General features: G+C 43.8%; 1 protein-coding gene across 1 annotated transcript in view; it reads right to left on the minus strand.

Annotated features, from left to right (window-relative positions):
- The window catches only part of MNAT1 (MNAT1, CDK activating kinase assembly factor), a 215,422-nt gene that overhangs the window by 35,638 nt on the left and 156,784 nt on the right, over positions 1-23,000 (minus strand). The window contains exon 7 of the mRNA XM_019518377.1: positions 19,865-19,986. Coding sequence (XP_019373922.1) covers positions 19,865-19,986 — 122 coding nt within the window. The remainder of the gene's footprint in view (positions 1-19,864; positions 19,987-23,000) is intronic.

The following is a 23,000-nucleotide window of genomic DNA, read 5'->3' on the forward strand; positions in this document are numbered from 1 at the left end:
AAGATGGCTCTTTGTCCCAATATTATTCAATAACCGTTATCAATGATTTGAAAGCAAACAGTCAGTGCCAGTAACATTTGCCAAGGGCGTGAAAACCTGAGCAATAAAAATAACAAGGAGGACAGGTCAGTTATACAAGCTGATCAGGTAGGTGCACTCTTTCATCAACACGCGGTCTAAAAGCAGCCAAAATACAAAGGCCTCTGGACTGCAGCGACAACCAACAGGATTTAGAGTAACAGTAGCTAACTAGACACAGGCTTACCAAGTGAGACTCCCTATGCCTGAAGAAAGGCGATTGCGGCCAAAAGTTTGCTAAAACCCTTTTTCCAACTACTCAGTTGGTCTAATAAAAGAGATCCCATCTACTCAAAGAACCCTGCCTGCCTCTGACCTTAGACAAACACGGCTGCAACCAAAAGCCCGCTAAGCGATTTTGTAACACAAGGGGATAAACGCAACCCTTGGAAGCATAACCAGAGGAACGTAAAACAGGAGTGGGGAGAGAGAATTACCTTGGGATTGGAAAAGGTTCAGAAAAGAGCTACAAGTTCTGACTTCCACTGAGGGACTTTAGAAACCCAATTAGTTGGTTAATTCAAAAGCAACTCAAAAAGGTGATTGGATCCTAGTTTCCAGATACCTATATGTGAAGACACAGATTTCTAACAGATCTTTCTTTAATATATCAAAAAAAAACCCGGCATAATGAAATCCAAAGGTTGGAAACTAAAGCTCTACACAATCCAGACTAAGACTAAAAAGGAAGCTTTTAAACAAGCTTCAAAGTGTATTCACCCTACACCTAGGCAGAGGATGAATCTTCATCACTTTAAATCTTTACCTCAGAACTGGATTTCTTTCTAAAAAGATACACTATTGTTTCAATAGAAGTTATCAGCTTGACCCTCAAGCAAGGGTCCATGGCATCATACAGCCTTGTCCACAGGTCGACACAGGCTTAGAGCCAATGCAAATGTTTTCTCATTAGAATCTGCTCCGAGTGTGGTTTTCTGAAGACAATCACTGGTGTCAGGAAAAGTAAAAGCATCTGGAATCCTCTCCATTATCTGCACGTCCCAGGAGACCAACAGCCCTACCGCATCTCTGGTCCCAAGGACTCTTCAATCTCGCCCTTGGCTGCACACATCGGGTAGCACCAATATAATCCCCAGGGAAAAGGTTGGTGCTTCGAAGGAACAGCCTAGCACAAGTGTGGCAGGCCAGAATGATGCAGGACCCGAGCTCACCTGCACCAGGTCTCATTCAAACCACTGCTCCTCCATTCTCCCATACTCAGCTCCTTTCATGCTTAGCCCATGACTTGACCATTGTTCCCCTTTGAAAAAAGTATCCTCTCTCTCTCCTGTCCCCTGCCCTGCATGCAGACTTACTACTTCTCTGTTAGGGTAACAATCTCAAAAGCATCCAAGTGAGTTAGCAGCCAAAAATCTCATTTTCAAAAGTGATTTGGGAATTTAGAGGCCTAAGTCTCATTACAAATCAGTGGGATTTTGGCTCTTATGCGACTTGCGTGTTTTGGGGTACGTCACCCTTTGCTCACTCACCTCGCCTGCTTTTCCTGCGCCAAGTCTGGTTTGTAACCTCTTCAAGGCAGAGATGTTGCCCTATCCCACAAAATGCTAGCATGCTCAGTGTCTATTTATTGCCTATATCAGTATTCAGCAATGGAGAAGCAGCAGCGATGTCTTCCTGCTGCCAAGAGTGATGTTCACCAATAAACCCATCCCAGTGGGAACCAAACCCGTTCCGTTTTTCCAAATGATTGGAAGGACTGAGCTTCTTTCAACACAACTTCATGACATGCCTTAGGTGGCATCTGAACCCACAAGAAAAGGCCCAGCCTCAGCATCTGGGACGGGCAGATGAGGGATAAGACCCTTAAAACCTCATAAAAACTCTTTATGCCCTGGTATGGCTGGGAGTCCATGCTGAAACAGATCCCTATCATTCCCATCCATGGCACAGCTCTGCAGGATGAGGAAGACCCGCTGATACCCTAGCTCCACTTCCTCCCCCAAATCTTGCTTGCCCCGTATACAGCTCAGCAGGAGCAGTGCTGCTGCCATGCCCATAGGGTTGGAAGGGATCTCAAGGGTTACCTGGTGCAACCCCTGCGGGAGTGCAGGAACGCTACTTCTCTTCCATGGGGGGAAGAGAAGAAACTGTATTTGGCAGCTCTCCTGTCTCCCATACTGCAAGTACTTTCCTGACCATCTGGACCTGTTGGCAAAGGGGAAAATAAGAGCTCGTGGAAGCACCCCATTAACAAAAAGCGCAGTGAGTGAGCGTGGGGAGGGAGGTAAGGGGAGTGCACAGGTGTTTATTTAGATGTCATTATTCTGCTACACTTGGAGAAACGTTCCTAACTTTAGACAGCCTTCTCGGCCAGTTGGTCGGGGCGTTTTTGCAAACTGTTTGAAGTGTTTTACAGCCTCTCCTTTATTTGTATTTCTTGCTTTACATATTGTTTTTGCTTTCTTAAGGAAACTGGCAGCTGAAACGCTGTTCTAAAAACAGGTCGCAAACATGTAGTGGTGTTGCCATTTCAAACACCGGACTCAGCTGAAATGGCTGTGTGGCAAGGCTCTGCTGTTTCAGCTGCTGGGTCCCTCAGAAAGGGCAAAAAATGCTGAACAAAAACAAAATATAAAACACGAATCAACAAAATTGTGGACTTTGCTCCAAAGCAGTGTCCTTCAGCAACGCCCAAAGTAGAGGACGTGCAATCCTTTGAACCACAGGACTAGCCTGTGCTGGCACTTTGCATCAGCCATCTCTACCCATACACCCCCCAACTCCTGCAGTATTCAGTCGCCTCACCACTTCCAATATAAACTGTCCTCAGTACAAACAGGGCAAGTTCTTCTGTCCTCAGATACAGAGACTAAAACCTGGTCTCTTAATGCACGTAAATGGCTATTAGTTTCAATGGAAGTTCGGTCCAAGGAACTTCAGCAAAGTAACAAGGAAGTCTGTGATTCAGTAAGAAACTCAACCTGGGGCCCAGGATAGTGCTAACCACTAGCCCATGCTTCATCGTGTGCTTCATCTGGACTCGTTGAGAAGGGACAAAACAGCTGCGAGTCAATGGACCAGATTTCTGCCACCCATGCACTCTCTAGCACCTTACTCCACACATAGCCCTACTGTAAAAAGTGAAAGCATTTAAGGAGTGAGCCACTAAATACAAGTAAGGGTGGTACAAGCCAGTTCTAGATACTAGCACCTGGGTCTCTAAATGTATTTGTTACCACCATTCATGATGTAATCCTCTGTGGAGATAAATCTTTTAACACAATGTTTAAAAAGCTTGTTTTCAAGGCCAGATTCTGATCTGAAGTCTAAGGCAGACATCCTGCAAAACCAGCTACAAATGGCTGCATGCAGAAGGACCTCTGCTCTGACCGGATCGCTCCAGGTGATTTTACAACACTTTCAGTTGTGAAATGCCACTAGCCAACAATGCCTGACAAAGCCCCGTACAAAATAACTTAACCACCATATTTCCGTCTCTATTCTAGCAACTGACCCATGGGCGCACACACTGAAACTCCCCGTCATGCAGGTAGCAGCGTTTCTTTTTTCAACCCCAGGCAAGAATCTGTGTACAGACTTGAACGCTGCTTAGCGATGATGCGACAGTGCCACATGTGTACTGCTGGACAGGTGAATTGCAACACGAACCTTATGGACCTGAAGGAGGGCACTTTATGCCCAAAAGCTTGTCTAACATCCCTCCCAACTGTACGGTTGGTCCAATAAAACATCACCAAAAAGACCCTACTTCTTAAATATTTCCTGGACCATCACAGCCGCAACAACACTCCAACCCAAAGAAAAGAACACGTAAAAGTGTATGCCGGAAAAATGCCCAAAAGTTGATTGAAAAAAGGGAACGAAGGCAGATTGAAGTATGAGGTAGCCTGAAAATGCATGAAATTTGGTGAGGGAAAGTAGGTGTTGCATGGGACTACCAGAGCTGTCATCTTCAGGGCCAGCGAGAACCTGCTAATGACACTGCCAGTTCCTCAAAGACCTATCCAGTTGATACTCGGTACCTGGATAGGTTGAATTTCCCTGGTTTAAGGCGGCTTATGCCGTAGCGAGGCAAGGTGAAGGCAATGCATGCGGTTTCCAGCATGATGATCTCGCACTGCAATATGGAAATCCTTAAGGGTCTCGGGTAGACGACAGCCTGAAGGGTGTTTTCAAACAAAAAGCCAGAAGACCAAGGAGATAGTCCTTCTCCGACATCAGGGTGCCCAAGTCAACTTCTGCATCCCTCTGACAGTCTCTTAAAATGCACTTCTGTATTTTATCCACAGCATCTCAAGATGCCACAGTGCCCTCTATTGGGACTGCTTTCCTTTTAGTGAAGGGAAAAAAAAGTAATGCTACTCTCTCATTCACTGAGACAAAAGTGATTAGATTTGCAGTTTAAGGCAACCCCGGGCACTTCCAAATTAACTGTGTACTGAAGGGATCTTGGATCCAACCCACCAACATGGCTCCCCATCCCGAGAAGGCCCTTCAACTCTCTTCGAAACACTCTTTGACAGCAAACTGAATCGCGGCCCTTTGAAACCAGAGAGCCTGCCCAATCCATCAAAGCCTGAATGCGAGGAGGAAGAGGAGGAGGAAGTCCACTCTTCTGGCTCTTTAAAAGAGGTGTAGATCTCATTTGGGTTTGTTCCTGTGCTTTCTGGAGGAGAGTCGGAAGATAAAAGCAGGGACTCACCTTCTGAAATCTCCTTTGAAGGAAATTTGGGCAGAGAACTTGGCGGGGAGTCGGGAAAGTGCACAAGCAGCCTTTTCTCCGTGGAGCAGGTGTTACCTGGGGACACAGAGCTGCCGTGAAGCTGGCACTCGGACAGTTTTAAGGAAGTTCTCAGAGAGCAAAGAACAAATGCGCTAATATGATGCCTGGGGTAAGAAAAGTTCCTGCTGAAATGAGGCTGGGGTAATGGACCTGGGAATGGAGGGACCAATGAGATGGGGGGCTTACAGACAAAAAAAAAAGGTCTGAAATATCAGAGCTTGTGTCTCTCAGAGAAATCTCCTAGCCAAAGTGTGAAGAGGCTCCTGAGCAGTCACCTGGTGTGAAGCCAAGACAGGAATTGCAGCCATTTCACGTGGAGGTTTTCTGCACAGCCCTTGGGTGCATCTGATGCCAGTGGTGTTTCCACTTTTCCAGCCCTGATGGAGTAGTCAGAGATGCAATGCTGAGCTCCCACGGTGTGTGAACAAACCTGCTTACACTAAGCCATGCTCACACTATTAGCAGCTTAGGGCAGAGACTGTTCAGTATCTAGCACAAAGAGGTCCCAACCTGACTGGCCTCTTGGGCATCACCATAACCCAAAATCTAAATCAACCTTGGGTGGATGTCCATCGTACTACTAGCCACCTCTGGGGGCAGAGGAAGGGAAGGAAGGAGAGAGACGGCTTTATCCAAACAGTTCTCCGTGACTTCCAGCTATTTATAGAAAGGCAGCTAGTGGATGACCTGCTACCAAGTGACAAAAGCCAGAGCGTATGCCCCTGCCTTTGATACAAAGCAAGGGCTTTGCTTCTTAAGAAAAGAAATAGTCATCACAACTGCAGCTGGCCCTCTAGGCCAACCTTTCCCTGTTACTGAAATATAGTTATTAGTGGTAGAAAAGTTTCAAATATAGAAAAACAACACACCGTCCAGTACACAGAAAAAACTCAGGCATGTTCAAAATACATTACACCAACTCCAGCAATAAATCTACTCCCCTGGGATTTCCAGCACTGCACTTTGTTCACACATCCTTTTGAATTCGTACGGAGCTATTTTTAAATAATTCCTTTTGCTGATGAGAATGTCAATAAATCAAAACTATTTTTTTAAGCTAATGAAGTTCCTCCTTTGCAAAGCAATTATTTTAGGCAATGAAAAGGTTTCCATGGCGGCCTACACTCTCCAATTGACGGACATCAATAATTGCTTGGATCTAAAAAAAACCCTAGCAAACAACCACCTTTAATGAAAGAAAAAAATTAAAGAATTCTGCTTAAAAACCTCTATTTGAATGCCTCACTTTACCTTGAAGTTAAAAAAAAAAAAAATACATATGCACACCTGCTGTTCTATCAATCTGAGCAGGAAACCGTTTCACCACTGCATCATAAGTAGAAGAAAAGTGCTTATTAAAACATTAATCACAGTCCATTATATTCTGACTCGATGCCAGAATTTCCCATTACATCACTGAAAATATCTATTAACCAAAACCTGATTCTGACAAGTTACAGAAGTGTAGTGTTTAGGATTTAGTAATGTAAAAATCAGTTTTAAAAGAACAGTTACACAATTGATTTTGCAGTGGCAAGCAAGCATAATTAATTGTTTTTGTGACATTTACTACTGCAATGGAGTTGATTTAACTGGTGTTTCTACTGTAAAATTATTCAAAAATTATTTTAAACTTCACCTTCTTTTATTAAACACATTAATTGTGAACGTATTAAATACCCAGGGCTTGCTAAACAACTTTAAAATGTGTTGGATACACTTCTCCATGTAAAACTGTATTGTCTTGTGTAAATATGGGCCTTGTTTAGAACTGTATCTCACAGGAAATTATGCCAAATTAAAACCATCCCCCTTTTCCACTCCCACTGAATAGGATTTATGTTTTTACATTTAATGCCAGTTGGGTAGACAGACAAAAATATGGTGGTGTGGTCTTCAAGCCTGAGCAACAGCTAATCTGTGACGCCTGAGTATGTTCAAATCATTATTTTATTATTAGAAACACAGCCCTATTAGGGTGTTTCAATTTTGAACCCAGAGAAACGAGTGCCTGGATACTACTACTTTGCAAATCCAAAGCGTTTGTTTGCTCGTTCACCCAGACTATCTTTACCAGCTGAAGTTTGGTTCCCGAGCTTCTGTATAAAGTCGCTAAGCATGCAACCCTGCAAAACCTGGAGCATTACTCAGGGCACAATGGATGCAGCAGCATGCCAAATCCGTCACAGTAGGTACAGTGAAACAGTTGCAGGATTAGGGCCTAAATAAACCACATTTTTAAGAACGCCGAGCACCCTGCAGCTTCCACAGTGGTCTGTAGGCTCCATACCACCCAGGTTCTTAGGAACAGTCCTGGATTAAGAGATCAGCCCTACCGTTCTGCTCTTCAATGCTTGCTGCTGGGTATGCTCTTGGAAAATATATTTAAAACTATCAACATGCCCATCGTTGTGCAAAAATGAAGGCAGTCTTGGTTCGGAAGACCTTAACAAGAAGTGAATCAAATGCAAGGAGCTATGAAAAGACAGTGACGAATACTCAGAATGATGAAGAACGCTCTACATTCAAAAGCTTGTCTAACTTGATCCCAACTACAGAGCTGGTCCAGTAAAAGATACCACCCTAAGAAATCCTTGCCTAGAAGCTAACAGTAATTTGGGAAACAAATATTTATTCAGTCCTGATCTTGCAAACACCAATGCACACAATACCACAAGTCGAGCATGGCTTTTGGTGTCTTGCAATGAATATGGTTATTCTATTGTTAATTGGAAATGTAACGTAAGGTGTCTCGCATACACAAAACAAACAAAACGGCTCATTTTCAATTTTGTTTCTTCCTCTCCCTTAGGAAATGGTGGGAATTTAAAGCAACTGAATCCAAGCTAGTAAGCACTTTGCTGTTCCTTGGACAAATTCAAATTTCTTAAAGAACTTCAATGTTGACTTTTCGTTAAAAAAAAAACCCAAATGAGCGTAGAGACATAAAACTCAGGGCACTTGTCGAGCCGCTTCCATCCCTTCTCCTCCCAAATGTTCCTCCCATATAATTTAAATTTTGGGAGTTTCTAGTTTGTTTTCAATAAGAGTACGCCCAACCCTGCAAAACCTTTCCATTAGCTTCAACACGTGTTGGATCAGATCATAAACAAGATTATGTAGGCAGCACCATAGCTGAACCGTACAGATGTATAACAATAGTAAATGCCAATTCATTTTTGGCAAGAGTTGCTCACTTCTAAGTGTCACATCTCTTCCAGTTGGCAGGTGCAACGTTTCTATTCCAGAAACCTTGCTCCCAGCTCTGAGCGTTCCTAACTCATACAACGGCTGCAAAGATCACCGTTTTCCAGCAACGCGCGTGTAAAGTAAACTGATTGATGGGCATCAAAGGGACAATGTGCAACACGCTGTAAAAGCCAATCAAGTCTTCAAGGGGGACACTTTACTGGGAGGATTAGTGTTCGCAAGCACGTGACCCAAAGATGGGCTGACAAACTCGCCACAATCATCTGCTCCGTTTGGTGCTCTGGGGACACTTTCCATGGGGAAGGCTACTTCATAGCTTCTGCTGCTCTTGCACGTATTTCTGGAATCTGGGCCAAGAAATGGCTCTGTGCCTATATATTTTAGGCACCTTTGCTTTCCCTTACAGGTGCCTTCATTTCATGAACTACTGTTGGTTTGATCTTTTTTTTTTGTGGCTGAATCCAACAAGCATCAGGATCCCTTGTTGAGTCTGGTGCTATGTTGAGAAGTGAAAGGAGCTCTGAGACGCTGAGCAGAAGAAAGAGGAGCTGGCTGTCCTATCTTACCCCCTGCAGTACGTGGCAGGCTGCGGGGCCTTCCCCACTCTGAAGAGCTGCTCCCGGATTCGCTCAGTTCCACGGTCCTTCTTGCTAGAGCTGCCTCTGAAATGCGAACACTAAGTCTTGAATAGTGTCATTCGTGGCTCTCTGTCAGAAACAATGACAGCTACAGAAGGAGCTTCTGAAGATATCTGGGTCCTTCCAATTTGTAGGGAAAAAGAAGTGGCCAGAATTCCATTTTCAATGAAGGCATGCATTTGCTGCATCTGTCATCTTGGTGCCAGCTACATGATTCCTGAATGTCACATTGCAGAGAGATGGAAGGGAGACAAAAATTAAAAAGAGCAAAAGAAAAAGGGGTGAGAGTAAAAAATGGAAGAAAAAGTGAACAGAATGAAATAGATATTAATCATCTCTCTACAATCTCATTAAAGGGAGGAAACCTAAGGGAAGTTGAAAACTACCATGGACTTCTAACTGCAAAATTAAGGAGCGAGTGTAGCAGTCCTGCGTAAGGGCTTGAGTGGGCCCACGGGATGGGAAGTTTGGGAGCACATACCTGTGGATATGCAAAGGCAAAGAAGAACCAGAAACCAAAACATCTATGCAAAACTGCAGCCAGGGAGGCAAGGAGGACCAGACAAACTACCACAGGTTACTAACTTGCAAATATTTCAAGATGGCAGTCAGAGAGAAAGCTTTGATTTTGAAGGAATACAGATAGATCTGAGAAACATCCAATAGTGGATACTGGCCCCACATCTCATCATCACCAATATCAAATCTGCCCCTTGAGATCTGGTTCTGTACGGCACGTAGCTTGGACAAGCCTCCCTTATCCTCGCCCAGTCTCCTGCATGGCAGAGCGATTATTGCTAAGTGGGAACCACTTCACCTGAGGAGACAAGGGCAGGATTAGCCTATCCAATAATAAAAGCCAACAAGATGATCTTGGGGGTGTTTTTAGAAAAGCTTACTATTTATTGCTTTTTACCACTTCATTCTTCAGCACAGTTTGCCCAACACTTCTCTGCTCTTCACATTAAGGTCTACATACATACATACATACATACATACATATATATACACACACACACACATACATATACACACACACACACACACACACACACACATACATACATACATACATACATACATATATATACACACACACACACATACATATACACACACACACACACACACACACACACATACATACATACATACATACATACATATATATACACACACACACACATACATATACACACACACACACACACACACACACACATACATACATACATACATACATACATATATATACACACACACACACATACATATACACACACACACACACACACACACACATTTTAATAAACATCATGATTTAGTATTCTGCAAGCCCACACTACAAAAAGACTATTCTGGAATAAATGGTATAATTACATTTCCTACAGTGACCTTGTAATCTCTTGAGTATTTACTCTAGACTAAACAGCCCTATTCAGCTGCCCTGTGTCTGATTGTCGATGAAAGAAGCTTGTTTGACAACTGCTTCGAGCAGAAACATATTTTTTCCATGATTGCATTAAAAAAAAAAAAAGTAAAAAAGCATTACCAGACTAGCATTCTGAGCACAGAGGTTCATGTTAGATCGATGAGTTAATTTTGAAGCCAAACGCCAACAAAAACAATTGCTATGGACATTCTGCTGTCATGGCCAGCTTTTGAGGTTAATTTAGTGGTACATATGCAACTACAGCCAACTTTAACTGTAAGGAACGACACGGTGCACGCAGGCTTCCTTTTTTGTTTCTTTATAAATTTTCCATATTCTTTGCTTTTATAACCCTCCCGAGACCTTTTACAGTTACAGAACCCACACTCTACCCACAGGTGGGCGGGCAGGAAGTGAAATTCTCCGTTTCATAAGCAGTGCACTTTTAATATATTCAATTGCTAATGACCTTGACAGAAGAACTCCACGCAAAACACCATATACTACAGGGTGTCGTTTGAAATGCTCGTAAGATATTTTTGCCAGAAAGTTGATTTCTTAAACAGTAAGATTTCAGACTTACTACAGCCTGTGTTCCTCTCCTTGATTTCCATTCAATTAGAAAGCCATTGTGAATCTTCCTCTGCTACATTAAATCCTCAGCGTTCCCAAACCCGCATGGCAAAACTTGTAGGATTTCAAATAGTGTGCCCACGCAATATAAACCAAGTCCAAAATGAGTCCAAAATTAACACTGCTTATGAATGTGGCATCTTCCTTTCTCCTCTGAGTCTCCCAAAGGCAATGCGCTAGTTAACTACTGCATATCCAATGCACGTATGCGAAACCCACAAACTACATTTTTCTTCCCAAGCCTTCAATCAAAAGTGCTTACAGCAAATTGGGTAAAAAAGATTTTGAAGAGAAAGCGTGTGCGCATTGCAAGGGAAGGTGCCCTAATGCAGTTTTTGTCTTTAATGCAGAACAGCTCCACTGTTGCACATAAATCCTCATTTATTAGGTGCCTGATTCAGAGCTCACCGAAGTGAATAGGAATCTTTCTACTGACTGCAAGGGCCTGATACAAAGCCCTGTACGAAGAAAACATTAGGGAATTTAGCACATACACCTTTGTCCCTAACAGAACTGCTAGAAGGACAGAAGTCCAGGAACTGCGAAGTGCGCAGGGCAAGTCGAGCCTTCCTTGCTGGTCCTCGGTCGTCGGCTCTTTGACCACCGAGCTTACTGAGAAACCAGAATCTATTCAGAGGAAGCAGAATGAACTCAGTGTCTGCAATCAAGGGGCCAAAGCAGATCAACGTGAAAATGATAGCTTCTCCTTTCATACAGTTCAGGAAAGACCCACATTCCCCAGCTGGAAGAAAGCAGAGGTGAAAAATCACCTGTTACAGTTTTTAAAGCTTACTGGCTCCGTTGCTCTTTCCAATCAACTTCCAGTTATTTTATCAGTGTTGGACCTTCAGGGGAAAACTCCAGGGCCAGTGAAGGAACAGAACAACAACGATTTCAAAACAGCTCGAAGCGCATCATTACTGCTCCCCCTTTTACAAAAATCACCATGATTGACAACAAAGAAACTGTACTAGTCATTTCTAGACAAAGTGCCAGGACTCGACATGTGTTTCAAATTATGCAACAACACTGTACAACAAAGAAATATGCAGAAGTTTTCCACTTGAAATGAAGGTTAAAAAAATTAAAAGCTACCAACGTTTTAACAGACCTGAAATCCACCCTCCCTGACTTAAATTAAAATTCAAAAATGACCGAGCTGTTTGGCACTGAAAAGGCAGAATCCAGCTGTTAATTACAAAAAGCAGCAGGCCAAAATTTGCTGGGTTTACCCATATGAAAGCTCCCTCGGCATACTTATCTGCTGATAATTCAGTAATTATTGTTTGTTCCTGCAATGTCACTTGGTTTATATTTAAAGTAGCTAATTAGTAGTACCTGGAATGATGGTATAACCTATAAACTGGATCTTTGTACAGAGACTTTGAGAAATTCTACATAAGATAAGCCAGTGGTTTCAGACGATCTTCCACACGGAAACCCAGAGCTGCCCAACAGACCTCTGGGGTTTTGCAGAGATTGAGGGTACCAGCAGGGCGGGCCAGGAGGCAGCGCGCTGCCAGTGATGGGCCAGGTTGCTGGACTCTGTGTCAGTCTTTAAGGGTGCCTGTACATGTGCTGGGACACTGCTCCGACACGCTGTAATTACAGCACGTTGGAGCAGATCAAGTCTGCTGGAGTGTGCTAATTAGTGTGCTCCAGAAATCTCCGTGCCTCTTGTGCTCAGCATCTCCATGCTTCAAAATGCTGGCAAGGGTGATTTAGTTAAAGCTCTTTGAACGAGCTTTAGTTAAAGTGTCTCCGCCACCATTTTGCAGTGCAGGATGCTAACCGCACGAGCCGTTGCGGGCGCGTTGATCACAGCGGGTCACGGAGTGGGCAGTGCTATGAAAGGGCCCTGTGAGTTTAGGAAGTTTGAAAACCACTGATCTAAGCACAGTGCTGAAGCATATGAAAGCAAAAGAACAGAATGACGAGATGAGATTTTTTCTTAGCAGGAGCTAATATCCTGGACCCAGCTGTCAACCTGGTTGTTATAAATCAGGTATGCTTATCCAGAATGCCATTCTTTGGACCGATTTCCACCGTGGAAAACAATGCGAGGTGGACAAAAAATAGTGCTTACTATAATTTTAAAGTTAGAGTTCGAGCAGTTTACCTTCAAGGTCCATATTCAGCACTCTGACAATGTAAGGAGGTGAAACTACATGTACACAGAGTTTGGAAGACATACTTATAAAGGAGCCTTAAATGACATTATCAGAGTGGCACTCAGGGGCTTCCTGAGAGTCTGAATCAGCTCCATCATGGACGACAAAAGACTGTTTCTAAAACACAAGGCTTGAAGCTCAGAATATTTTTTGCCCCAAATTCCAATTGTGAAAGCAGGTTTTCTATTTATGTTAATCTCCAGGAATACCTTGTGTATAACTATGTATTTAGTGAGAGCACATACCACACTAAATCTTACTTGCCTACATGAAGAATGACAGATGACTAAGTTATCTTTGCCTGTTCAATTTTTGGCATATTTGAAAGGAGCTTGTTTCATTTTTCCCCCTTTTTTATTTTCATTTCTTTGTATTTTCTTCAAGAAAGAAAACACACTGTTTACCCTAGGTTTTTGAACCCATTGGTACATTAAATAGGCAATTGCACACACCAAAAATTACATGACAGCCAGCATATTTCACCTATCCCAAAACCAAAAAAAATAACAGAAACAAAACAAATTGCTGTTATCACCATGGCTCTCCTGTACAATTCCTCCAGTCCTGAAAGCCTGGGAAAATCCATGGAGTTATGGTGGTTATCAGGTGTAAGCTGTTTTGGGACAAAGAAGAGAGAAAGTTGCAAGCCAGAGCACCCTGCTTTAATCAAACAACACAAGCTTGGGTGCCTCCACTAACCAGTGGTATTTCTGCACAAGTCTCAAATTATTTAGGGCCCTATCGGTCAAAACCAACATCTTAAGCTCCATGCAGAAACCAATATGCTACACCGGAGGTTTCCAACCCCCGAGCCGCAGCCCGGTACCAGGCCACGAAGAGTTGGCTGCTGGTCTGCAGGAGGGTTGGCTGCCCGACTGGAAGTCTGGAAGTGACGGCGTAGTGCGGAGCAGCAGCCAACCCTTTTTTATACCCTTTTTGGCTGCCACTCTGCAGTATGCTGGGTCACTTCCGGACTGCAGCCTGCCAGCCCACAGTCTAAAAAGGTTGGGAACCACTGTGCTACACCACTGCCTATTACTGAGTATAGGAATCATTCAGCGTGCGCTGCAATAGTCACCAGGGAGAGGAAAACGTATGGATCCCAGGAACAAAGCCCAGTTTAGAAGAAATGATTACAAATCTCAATTTCACCGGATGAATGCCGGTGAAAAAACACTTTCCTAGATTCTGCCGACATACGGCCATCTAAGAGTATTTGGCATTTCAAAGATAGCCCCAATATTTGCAAACTCTAGTAACTAATTCTGTGTATGAACCCTGGGCAGAGAAATACGTACACCTCAGCTTATCTCCTGGTTGCTTCCCCCAGCCTACCATCACCAGCACACCTCTCCTGATGGAGCTTTAGCCACACGGTATTCCTCCACCCCCCGTGCAGCCAGGCAGCGTGAAGGCACCTGGACAACAACACGTGGGGTCAGGTAAGATAGAAATATAACGCTAAGCATCGAGACAGTGAAGTTGCCAGAGACAAGGCCTCTACGTGGACCCAGCCAAAGGTCCCATTTAACCGGTTGAAAAGAAGGGGAGATGAGATGAAGCTCTGTTGAATGTCACGTGGAAGGGAACAATGGATATTTCACCATCTTCTCCCTGAGAAACTTCAACAAAAGCACGGAGCCACCAGCTTGCCCAAATGAGGCCAATACATATACGGGCTCCTCTACACCACATCTCTCAGGAAAGCTAAAGCAAATTCACTGAAGGTATGAAGACAAGTGCCTTGAAGTGAATTAAAGCCCTTGTTCAAGAGAAAAGTGGTCTTAGGTCACTGTAGCTTGCTCCTCCTCAGAGAAGGATCCAGGTGATTTACTGGTGGATCAGGGAATGAGTTAGCAGGGAACTAAATTCAGTGGCCTGTGAGATCCCTTCCAGCACTCCTCAATGAAAGCCAACAATGCGGCCCCCGTACCATGCTCCAACTACAAGAAAGGTGGCCTAGTATAGCCACGACAGAGATTTCCCTCCCCTAACCCACTAGATCCGTGATCAGGAAAAGCTCAAATGCCAAGGGAAGAACAGCAGACTATTAAGGACCTCTCTGCATCTTATCTGGAGCAAACTAGCATAACATGTATTGTCAACAAAGTAATTTGGGGCTGTCGTCTGTATTTCAGTAATTCAGGAAGCTCATCTTGTGCCACACTCAAGGAACTCGTTTATGTTGAAAGTCTACTTCTAAATAACTTTCAGAGCTTCTCAAGGGAGCAAGAGCAAACAGGCGCTACATGGAGCCTTCAGGCTTTTTAGTAAGGTCATGAGGCAGCAAAAAATAAAAAAAAAGTTTTTACACTTACAGCCTGAAAACAAATTAAATATATTCAGATTCAATCTTTCCTGTGTGGGTCACTTAAGCAAGCATTTTGCAGGTGTTCGCAAAAGATGATATAATCCAAACAGTGGGGGCAGGGATGGGGCACAGTATAGAGTTTGCTGGACTGAACAAAATGCAATTACCTGGAGTCTAGTGAGCAACTGATACAGGACAATTTAATTATGACCCATAGTTTTAGAAAAAAGAAGAGCTAACAGGAGCCCTAAGATAACCTCCTAAGAATTCATCCTCTTGTTATGAACCATCCTCCTGATGGACCCGTGTGCTCTCAGTGGACTCCAGGGAAGTAGGGAAGGAACAAACTGCTCTTGTTCTGAGTATTACAGGAAATACTGCGGACACTAAGGGGTTAAGACCAGAATATTTGTAGGACTTATCCTGTTCAGTGCTTGGAAGATGTTTATTATGTTCAAATCAATAAGGAATGCTACCAGAAATAAATTTAAAGCTCCGGGTTGGCAGAGTCTTTGCAAACTTCTTGGCTTCTGAAGTATGGATAAGATGCAGTCTGCAAGTTTTGGGGAACCGCCTAGCGAGTGAGTTCTCAAGGTGAAACACTGTTATGGTGGCATGACATTTTGCTGCAGTCTCTAACCATAGTGCTGTAAAGCTAAGAAATGTTAACAATAAATGTGAAGTCTCATTAATCTGCATAGACCAATGAAAGATATTCCCTTCTAACAAAGTAGATAGGCTTGATAGAGACAAAAAAGAAACACTGAGAACCGCTGTACTTTCTTTGGATTTAACCACACTGTAATAGTTAGGAATTCCAGCAAGGAGGGAGCAAAGAAAGCTTTAGGAGGAGTGGATAACCCCATTTTGCCCAACTCCTTGGCCTCGTGCAGCAGCTGTATGCAGCTGCCTGCAAGATTAGCCCAAGGACCAAAGCACATTAGTTAAGCATTCATCATCAACAGGAAATGCATTTGAGTTCATATAAATACAGAAACATAAATATATAAAGGAACTTGGTCTAAGGTTTTCAAAATACCCAATGGACTGGGTTAGATTAGTATCAGCAGGATGCAGAGAAGAGGGAAACACTGTGTTGTTTTAAATTAGAAGCTGCCTCAGAGCTCAATTATGTCCTAGGACACTCACTTGTCCCAGCTGTGACAGGTGCCCTCCACAGTTCACACTCTCACTCATTAACAGCAGGATGCCAAGTGGTTTCTAGGTGCCTGAACGGGACTTGGGGACCTAAATTCTCCCTGGGTTCCAACAAGTGATTCAAAATGGCCCTATACAAAAGGCACAAAACTCAAACTCCCCCTATTTGGAAATCCAGGGAAACTCCTGCAGTTCAATACAAGGGCTACTGAAGCATGCCCAAAAACTATTCAGGTGGAGCACTAAGATGCATCTTATCCAATTCCCATCTCAGCTATGTTGCAAGTCAAAATGTTTGTGGTAAGCCCCTGAACTCCACCTAAATTCTTCGAGGCCAGCAGGAAAAAATCCCACCTTATGTCTAACTTGCTTTGACAGCACTGAAGTCACAGATGACCTTTTTGCCCAACAGCTTAGTAGTTAGAGCTCTTGCCCTTTCCTTTGCCCATGAAGTGACTAGCCCCTCCTCACCCAAGTGGAGTTTAACCCACATCTCCCCCTTCCCCAGCAAGTGCCCTAGCCACGGGGCTCCAGAACAGGCTAGGTGAGGGGGATTTTTCGCTCTCTTTTGGCTCCTGGTCCCAGCACGGCTCATGCATTTTACATTGGCCTGTTGCCAGTGGAAAATGACCACTACCTACTACCATATACCAAGCTTCAAAAACCTATGACATGGCCCCTTCACTGAGAACTGGAAGTGGAAAGAGATGCCTAACTAATGGGTGCTGAGCAGGTGGGAGCTCAGCATGCTCCTGAGTTTCTGCACTTCCCATTGCCTACCTGTAGGGCCCTCCAGGTGTTGTACATCCAAAGGATGATTCACATCAACCTGACTGCTTTTAGGCATCTCAAGTCTCTCCATTGACTGTACCAGGATCTGAGATGCTTAAGTGGGTAAAGCCTCCAGAACAAAGCATCGAACACCTGGGTGCAGCTACGCGTAAGTGTAGGCACTTACCAAACTTCTTGCAATGCTTTCATCCCTTGCACTTGGTAGACAAGTAAGACTTGCTCCCGAGTTCTTCCCAGACACCGGGACATAAAGCAAACCCTCATCCATGGCCTGCTGGAATAACCCTAATGCTACTCATTCATGTTCATTAATTGGGCCTTGCTAATTTTGATCCTCTGGCAATAGAGGAAGACCAACACTGAGGTCAAATGCTGCCTTTTCTACATCTCCCCCTCTGCCTGTGTGGTGGTTAGTCCAGAGGAAAACAATTAGATTTTCTTTTTTCCTCCCAGCCTTTAGCCCCTCTCCAAGGAGAATATGATGCTGTGACTGGCGTGGGACTGTAGAGTCACAGTGAAGCAAAAAAGGCAACGGGGCTAGTACTGAGCCAGAGGTGAGAAGCAAAGACAGAACAGCGAAGGTAAGGAGTTGTGGTGTGTGGGGGTGAACAGAGAGGAAACATTTCCCCGTGGAGAGTACTTTTTAGGTGGAATGAGCTGACTTCTACAAGGAACAAACTGCTAGGGGAAAAAAAAAAAATCATCCTTTGAAGAAGCAGCCCCAGGGACGACCTATATCAAGAAATAGAAAGAAAATGGCATCACAGAAGGGAAAAAAAACACAAAACAGGAGGCATGCAGGTGGCTATGGAGAAAGTTTGCTTATTTTTTTTTCAACATTTGGAATTCATGATGAAAGAGCCATTCCCAGGAAAAATAACATTCAAATAAATAAATCTGAACATTTCCCCAGACTTCAAACGCCTCAGGCACTTACATATCTCCCTCATTTTTTACCCCCGAGAGCTTGACAGGTATGTGTCCATTAGTTAACGACTGATGAAAACCAGCTACAAGTGTGCCAGATCCCTGCAAAATACTTATGTGCAAGCTTAAATTTCACTTGAGTGCTGCTGAACTCAATAGGACTGCTCGGAGGAGAAAAATGAAGCGTGTGCATAACTGCTTGCAAGTCTGGGGTGACTGTATGCAAAAGAAAAAAAAATGATTAAGAACGCTAACTTTAGGATTGCAGGCAGAGATCCTGAAGATTTCCTTTCCAAAAAGCTGGGTTCTTGGAAAACCCGTGTCCCACACACTTATACTAAGAGCACGAGTCTTTATGGAGAAGGCCTCCAGTGGTGCCATGCATCAGTACTCCTGGTACACACGGATACAGGAATGGTCGGTGCCCGGAAGCAAAAAAATACAGAAAGAAGCTTATTTTTTCCCAAACAGCATCATTTGTGACAAGTACCGTGGTCGACAGCTTCAGAGCACCACTTGTATGAGAGGCCCACTGCAGCTGTGCTTTCAACAGGTGGTGCAGGCTGGCATTCGCCATGCCTGAGCTGGGGTAGCTAATGAATATTTTTCTCATTAACCTGGTACCAGAAAACGGAAAGTATAAGCACTGGGAGTCCATGAGAACAAAAATAAGTGGGAGAATTTAAACTCTAGGCCAGCTCAAAGAACCTTCTGTGACGCCAGGTGTTAGATCTTGCTCAGCAGTAAGACTGCGTTTTCAAATGGAGATGGAGGAAGAAAGTTCAGGCTCTCCCCCCTTCCCAGGACAAGATGCAATTTGTCCTCTGAAAATATGAAGCACACAGTGCCCGCTGAAGTTAATGGGCCTCTTTCCCTATGGGCTTCAGCTCTGGCCTAAAGGTCCCTCTCACTTTTTCCTTCTGTCCGATTTGGGTTCTCAGCTCCTCCTTACTTGCTCCTGTAATTGCTTCTTCCCTGTGCTACTCTGCATTTAGGATGGTCTGCAACACATTTTCCAATCAGTCACAATAGCACACGACCGTAAAAAAAAAATAAAAAAAATAAAAAAATCAGGCTTAGCTTCAACACACAGTGACGCTCCCCATCTGCCTGGCAGCATTTGTGCTTAGTGGGTGTTCAACTCCTCGCTCCCCCCAGGACAGCACGCCTGTCACTTTTGTGCTATTCGGCCTCCGTCACTCGGGAACGCCAGGCTCCCGAGGTCTCTTCCAAGCATGGCCGCGCGCTGCGATGGAGCCAGGCTGCTGGGCCTGCCCTTCATTATACTTTTTGACAAAGTTAAGCTCTATGCTTCATTTCTCACAAACGGACTTTGACTGTAGACAGCAGTCAGCAAGTAAATCTACCCTTTGCCATGGCAAAAGGCCCAACTTTAATATTTTTACTGGCTTACTGCTGGGGAAATTAAGCCCCAGATTTTTATTTATTTATTTTCTAATACCGTGCAACTGAAAATGAACAGCTACTTCACTACCGCTGCCAATGACAACCTTAAAAAACACTAATGCAATCCAGTTGAGCTCTCGGTAGATCTATAAAGGCTGGAGGACCAAAAAATTTAGCTTATCCACCCAAGCAAAATGTTGGTTGGGCAGGGTATCTAGTATTTTATTAAGATGCTTTTTTTTCTCCCCCCTCCTCAAATCCAAGCACCGGCAAAGCGAAGAGGGTGACGTGCTGAGATGCAGCACTGTGATAAGGAAAAATCAGGTTCCATGTGACACTCACCCAAGCCTTCCCAGCAGTTCAGGTTCAGGGACTTGCGGACCAAACGTCTCTACTTGCAAAGGCTGATACTCGTACAACGCTTCCTCCAGCTTCTGAATGGGTGCTAACGAGATATGCTGACCCTGTTGAAAAGGAAAAGCAATTAATTTCTAACTGTTGTCTTTATTTGTTTTTTTCCTTTTGGCTCCTCCAAACAGGTTGGGAGGATAAGTTTATGCTATAAAGTTGGCCTGAACAACACATTAAGAACAATGCTGTCCATTACTACAGCCATTTCCTGATGGTAATTTGAATTCTTTACTGGGACCTACAGTATGGAACTCATGTTTCACATCGCTTTAATGCTTTGGGGAGGGGGAAGTGGGAGGGATGAGCTTTACTGAAGTCAGACTTACCGTTAAAAGGAGTGCAGCTGCCTCCAGTGTCACTGGTGAAATTATTATTAGGTAAAAATTTCATTTATCAGAAGTAATATCAAACAAATGTCTCTGAGCAAGCCTATTAGATTTTGTAATCAATGGTTTCCTGAAAGCCCTAATTAGAAAGGGAAGTTACTTTAATTTCTCTCTGCAGGGCTTTGTAAGCTACCATATATAATGGCTCTCATGACGGACTTTTACAATGGAATACAATTAATTCATTCAGCAAATTCCCATTTGTTCTATAACTAAAATATAGAAACACACAAACATGAAATTTTAATTCCAGATGGTACTTCTGCAAGCCCTTCAGAGCACAGAGAAATGGCTAGCATTTTGACCCTTCCTAGCACTCCAACCTCTCGCAAAACAGGAGATTTGGTGCTGGGAGGAGGGGCAAGGAGGATACGAGATAAAGCCAAGTTAGCAGATGTTGCTGCGTGACATTCTGCACTGATTTGTTGATCTTTCACACAGTTTCAATTTTCTACTTTATTCTATGGTGCTGACAAATTACCAACAGCAAAACAGAGAGCGCTGCGCTCCCCACGATCAGCCTGGGCTCCCTAAAGGGATTCCACTTCACATCTGCAAAATGCAGGAATTCAGGAAAGGAATATTATTGCATTTGCATTCACTTTGTCTGCAAGAGGAACCTCAGTCCTTACACAGGGTAAAGCTAGAAGTAGTCCTGACATCCACTGGTGAACTTCACTCAGGGGCCTCAACAGGGTTACTATGCAAGTGACCCCTGGAAGAAGAGGCTCATTATCTACCCCACTGTATTAAAAATAACCAAGGAAAGAGTTTGGGGGTAAGAGGGGGCTGGTTACAAAGCGGATGTGTGCAGTCCAGACGCAGCGGCCTCCCTGTAGTAGTACCTTGGAAGCTTTTGTTCAAAGGTGCAAAAGGCAGATAAGGCCTTTGGGTGAATTTGATATCTTTTATTAGACCAACAAATTCCCAAATAGTTGGGAAAAAAAACTTTTAGGCAAGCTTTCGGGTTCAAAAACGCTTTGTCAGGCTGAGGAAGTTACAGCAGTTGGTGTGTGCTGAAAGGCAGATAAGAACATGTGAAGACAAGGTCTTGAGAAAAGTTATCATCAAACCAGAAAACTAGGGCAGACTTAGGGATTCCCAGTTTGGAAATTTTGGTGAAGACATTCCCAGTTTGGTTAAGAGCCGGGCAGCTGTAGGAGCAGCTGAAGTTTTCTACAGCAAATAGATTGCACATGTGATGTGAACGGACAACTTAAGATTTTCTTCTTTCTGCGCTGCGCAACAGCTTAAGGGATTGCTACGAACTCTGTAAAGGCAAACCTGCTGCATGGCCCATGCGCTCGGAAGGAGAATTTACTGGAGAAAGTTCGTAAGTGAGCCATAAGTCAGTGTAGTGTTCATAGCTTGGACGTATCATTTCTATGTCGCAAATGCTCTTAATGCAATTTTACCAAAAAACCAAACCAAATCAAAACAAAAAGCACATCTTGGGGAAAGCAGAAGCAAAGCTAAAAGGCCAGCTTTAACTCTGTGCCGGGTGATATCTTAAGGTATAAATGCAGCATCTCATAGCAGTAGTCAGTTAATACAATTGCATTCAAGTGCTCTGAACTTTTTAAATATTTTAACTTGTTCTGGTCACATAACACCTCTGATAGATTATACACTTGGAAAAAAGTTAGGTTTAAAAGTTGAACCATTTTTTCACTTACCTAATGAAGCCAAAGGGAAAGACATATTTAATATTTTACATACATATTTTACATACGTACACACACATTCTGGGGGTAAATATCTTCCATTTTCACTCCCTCTCAACTTAAACCTCAAAAAAGAAAATTTGCTTTTGGACATGTCGGCATTGCTTTCAGACAAAGATCAACCATGGTAACTACTTTGGGATGTTACTTCCATGTGAAAGGGGGGTAGCTCAGATTGCGGGACAGAGTCTGGGGCCACATCTCAGGAAAGCATCATTGCAACAGCTGTTGCCATGGGTATATTCCTAACACTTTTTACAAGGGCTAATTGTACTAGGATTGGCTAATGGAGGAGGTGGAGGCACAAACAAAAGGGCAGTGTTAGGCGAAAGAAGGCATCTTTCTCCTCCACCCACCCTGCTGCTGCCAAAGCCCATCTCCTTCATCCTTTGGCTTTATTGTGAACAGGGGATACAAATGCCTTGTCATTCCTTCTCCACCGGGTTCCTGAAATTTCGGAGGCAGAGACCTTTATGATCTCCTAGTCTGAGCTCTTGCAGAAAACAGGCCAAAATTTATCAAGCAATTCCTGTATGACGCCCAACTCTTCACTATGGAGCTCAAACAACTCTATCAGAAATGCATCCTTCTCAAGATTTAAAGACTTTGGATGAGAGAAGTCCTGTTGCATCCCTAGGTAAGTCGTTACGATGGTTGGTTATTCTCATCATGGGAAATTTGGGCCTCGTTCCTGGTTAGTATCTGTCAAGATTCAGGTTCAATTTCTGGCTCCTTGGTATGTCCGCCTATGCTACCCAGTAAGGTAGTTTGGAGGCGGAGGGGGCTGTGATCGTAGTCATTGGGGACCGGCAGGTATTTCTGTGTACTGAACTAATTCCACAGCTTTGCAGTGGGCGGACATACTGAAATGCCGAGGCAACTGCGTAGCTGTACGAGTTCATTTGCTTTCGCTTCCTCGGATCATGAGGTTAGATGGTGCGCTTTGGCAGCCTGAGC

This window comes from Gavialis gangeticus, unplaced genomic scaffold (genome assembly GCF_001723915.1).
Source record: "Gavialis gangeticus isolate Ggan-Ray unplaced genomic scaffold, GavGan_comp1, whole genome shotgun sequence".
Classification (NCBI taxonomy): Eukaryota; Metazoa; Chordata; order Crocodylia; family Gavialidae; genus Gavialis; species Gavialis gangeticus.